General features: G+C 33.8%; 1 protein-coding gene across 1 annotated transcript; it reads left to right on the forward strand.

Moving 5' to 3' along the window:
- The first annotated feature begins 634 nt into the window (after positions 1-634).
- LOC120089185 (benzyl alcohol O-benzoyltransferase-like) lies at positions 635-2704 on the forward strand. Its single transcript, XM_039046598.1, has 3 exons — positions 635-832; positions 1254-1505; positions 1682-2704. Exons 1-3 carry the CDS (start codon positions 635-637, stop codon positions 2615-2617), a joined length of 1386 nt encoding a protein of 461 aa, XP_038902526.1. The 3' UTR covers positions 2618-2704.
- The last annotated feature ends 673 nt before the right edge of the window (positions 2705-3377 follow it).

Below are 3377 nucleotides of genomic sequence, written 5' to 3' on the forward strand. Positions count from 1 at the left end.
CAATATTTTTTTTTTGTTGTTATTTTTGTAAATAGTTTGATATTTTTTCTATCGGTGAAAATTTTCCTTTAATTTATGCAATTAATTTTTAAATAATGAAAGATGTTTATAAAAACCTAATAGCCAAATGATTTAGAAAATTAAAAATTGAGTCGAATCCTTTGAAATGAAAAAGAAAATATTGATTTTATTGAAACTGTAAAAGATAAAAGAGTAGTTATTTTAAATGATAAAACTGCTACAAACATTTCATATATAGCAAAATATCGCTGTCTATCAATTATTGATTGCGATAGAGTGTGATAGACTTCGATCATTGAGTGAAAGAAGTTTATCCTGGTCTACCATTAATAGAAATGATATTTTGCTATATTTTTAAATAAGTTGGCTCATTTTCTTTTATTTGAAAACAATCGAACATAAAAAAATAAAGAAAAAATGAATTACTTGTAATTACTTGTGATCTTGATTCATGAACATTGTAATTACTTGCATCTAGGTTTTGTTCTTTCAACTTTTAGTTTCACCCATCTCTTTATAAATACCACACCTTCACATTCTCATACTCACAAATCTAACCATACATTCCTCTTTCAACTATCAATTATTATCTCCTCACTCACCTTTTTTTCGAATGGAAATAGTGCAAACCATCGACTTTTTCTTTAAAGTACGAAGATGCCAACCAGAATTGATTGCTCCAGCAAACCCTACGCCCTATGAATTTAAACAGCTTTCTGATGTCGATGATCAACAAAGCTTAAGATTTCATGTTCCAGTAATAAATATTTATCAGCATAATCCAAGTCTAGAGGGAAAAGACCCCGTGAAGGTAATATTAGATAAACATGGAATACCATCTCACGACCAATTTTTGGCTACAAGATGAGTAAAAATATCCATGTATTTTATTAGTATTGTGACATCTTGTGATTTTTTTCAATATGATGATGTCTCTTTATGTTCACCATTCTTAAATTGTTTTTTTTCCTTACTGAATATCCATATATTTGAACTTCATAGACTCTAATATCATGTTATATAAATATGGATTTTTCTTGAAAAATTAAAAAATTTGTCAGCTTTCTGACTATGTATCTAGAGATGGTGCCTCATCCAATATTTTTTTTCTTTTTCTTGAGTCAGATTTCTTTTTTTGCTTTTTCTTCGAACCAGATGCCCATTTGGACTTCATATGTTTTGATATATCATATTATATTGTTCAATTTCTAACATGGGATCCTCAACGACAGGTAATAAAGGAAGCAATTGCAAAGACATTGGTGTTTTACTATCCTTTTGCCGGAAGAGTAAGGGAAGGGCCTGGCAGAAAGCTATTCGTAGAATGTACAGGGGAAGGAATCTTGTTCATTGAAGCAGATGCAGATGTGACCTTGAAACAATTGAGCGATGCACTTCCATATTCACTGTCAAAGGTTGAGGACATTATATACAACCCTCCAAATTCTGATGGAATCCTTAATTCCCCATTATTGCTTATTCAGGTATATCATATTTATTAGTTATTTAACCAAATAAATGGGCTATTTGATATATTTAGCCTCTATTTATTTTTTAAGTCTTGAATAGTTTTCTAAAATATGAAACTAGAACTTAACATAATTAAAACACTAAAACTAACAATTAATTTGACTTTTTGTTTCTTTTATTTGTCATGTAGTTGACAAGACTCAAGTGTGGAGGTTTCATTTTTGCTATTCGTCTAAATCATACGATGACGGATGCTTTTGGCATTGTCAAATTCATGAAGGCTATAGCAGAGATAGCTCGTGGAGCTTTTGCCCCATCTATTTTTCCAGTATGGCAAAGGGCTCTCTTAACCGCAAGAGATCCTCCAAGAATCACTTGTCGCCACTACGAATACGATCATGTTGATGACAATAAGGGCATCCTTAGTCCAATCAACAACATGGTCGATCACTTATTCATTTTTAGCCCACTTCAAATATCCACCCTTCGTCAAACTTTACCTACCCACCTTCGCGATTGTTCCTCCTTGGATCTCATCACAGCCTACATTTGGCGCATTCGTACCATAGCCCTTCAATTTAGCCCGAAGGAGGAAGTGCGGTTTCTTTGCATCGTGAATCTACGCTCCAAGTTCGACTTACCGTTAGGGTATTATGGTAATGCTCTTGTGTTCCCTGCAGCAGTCACCACCGCTGCAAAGCTTTGTGAAAACCCACTTGGCTATGCTGTAGAATTGATAAGGAAGGCTAAGGCTAAGGTGACAAAGGAGTACATAAAGTCTATGACAGATCTTATGGTGATTAAAGGACGACCCTCTTTCGCTGCATTTGTATCATTTACGGTGTCAGATCTAACGAGAGTTGGGTTTGAAGAGGTGGACTTTGGATGGGGAAAGGCCATTTTTGGAGGACCTACAACAGCAAGGCATGGAATTATCCCAGGTATTATAAGCTATTGCATACCTTTCATGAATAAAGGAGGAGAAAAGGGAATTGTGGTACCTCTATGCTTGCCTGCTCCAGCCATGGAAAGATTTATGGAAAATGTTCATGTCTGGTTGCAAGTGAAACAAGTGGCTGATGAAGTTGATAGCATTAAGCATACCATCATTCCATCTACTTTGTAATAAAGAAGAAGAAGAAAAAAAAGCTTATATATATGTTTGTGTATGTGTATGTGTGCGTATATATAGTAAGGGCTTTAAAATTTATATTTGGGCTAAATTATGTATAAGATTCCCATAGGAATAAGATTTGTTTTCATTTATTTTCGTCATTTCAAAGGTTGTATTCTAGTCTTTAACTATTCAAGAACCTATATGGGTTGACTGATTTCTCATTATTTAATTTTTATTTTTTAACGTTCGAAAACACTTTTTAAGGTCTGAAAAGTCAATTCAAACTAGCCTTAAACAATCTATGGATATATGAGATGGCCGATGCCAACAATCGTTCACAATATATAACACAACAATCTTTTCTTCTTCACGATGGATATAATGATTAAAATAGTGAAACCTCTATAGATCTCCACAATAATATGATATTTTGTCATTTTTTGTCAAACTCATGAATTTAGTTTTGGAACCATTCTCAAGAGGCTTCACACTAATAATGGAGAAAATGTGAGACTTTGTTTGGTGACAGTCTTAAGAACCCCTCATTGTCCATCACGACCGCATACGAGAGCTTCCTCTTATTATGGCCAACAGGAAAGCTAGGTAGAGCACAACCATGGACAATACACTTAGTGTCGACAACATGATGTGCACCCTTAATTAAATTTCTTTTGGTTGATAAAACTCTATCTTCAAGCATCTCAAGCTCTTTTTGTCTAACATAGAGATTTTATCCACAAGGCTCACTACATTTATTTAAGCGGACGTT

This window comes from Benincasa hispida, chromosome 10 (assembly GCF_009727055.1).
Source record: "Benincasa hispida cultivar B227 chromosome 10, ASM972705v1, whole genome shotgun sequence".
NCBI classification, from domain to species: domain Eukaryota; kingdom Viridiplantae; phylum Streptophyta; class Magnoliopsida; order Cucurbitales; family Cucurbitaceae; genus Benincasa; species Benincasa hispida.

Excerpts from the sequence above, each read along its gene's own strand:
- LOC120089185 (XM_039046598.1), top strand. The coding sequence starts at position 635 with ATGGAAATAGTGCAAACCATCGACTTTTTCTTTAAAGTACGAAGATGC. Across the intron at positions 833-1,253 it reads AGGGAAAAGACCCCGTGAAG|GTAATAAAGGAAGCAATTGC; the intron begins GTAATATTAGAT and ends CCTCAACGACAG. Across the intron at positions 1,506-1,681 it reads CCCCATTATTGCTTATTCAG|TTGACAAGACTCAAGTGTGG; the intron begins GTATATCATATT and ends TTTGTCATGTAG.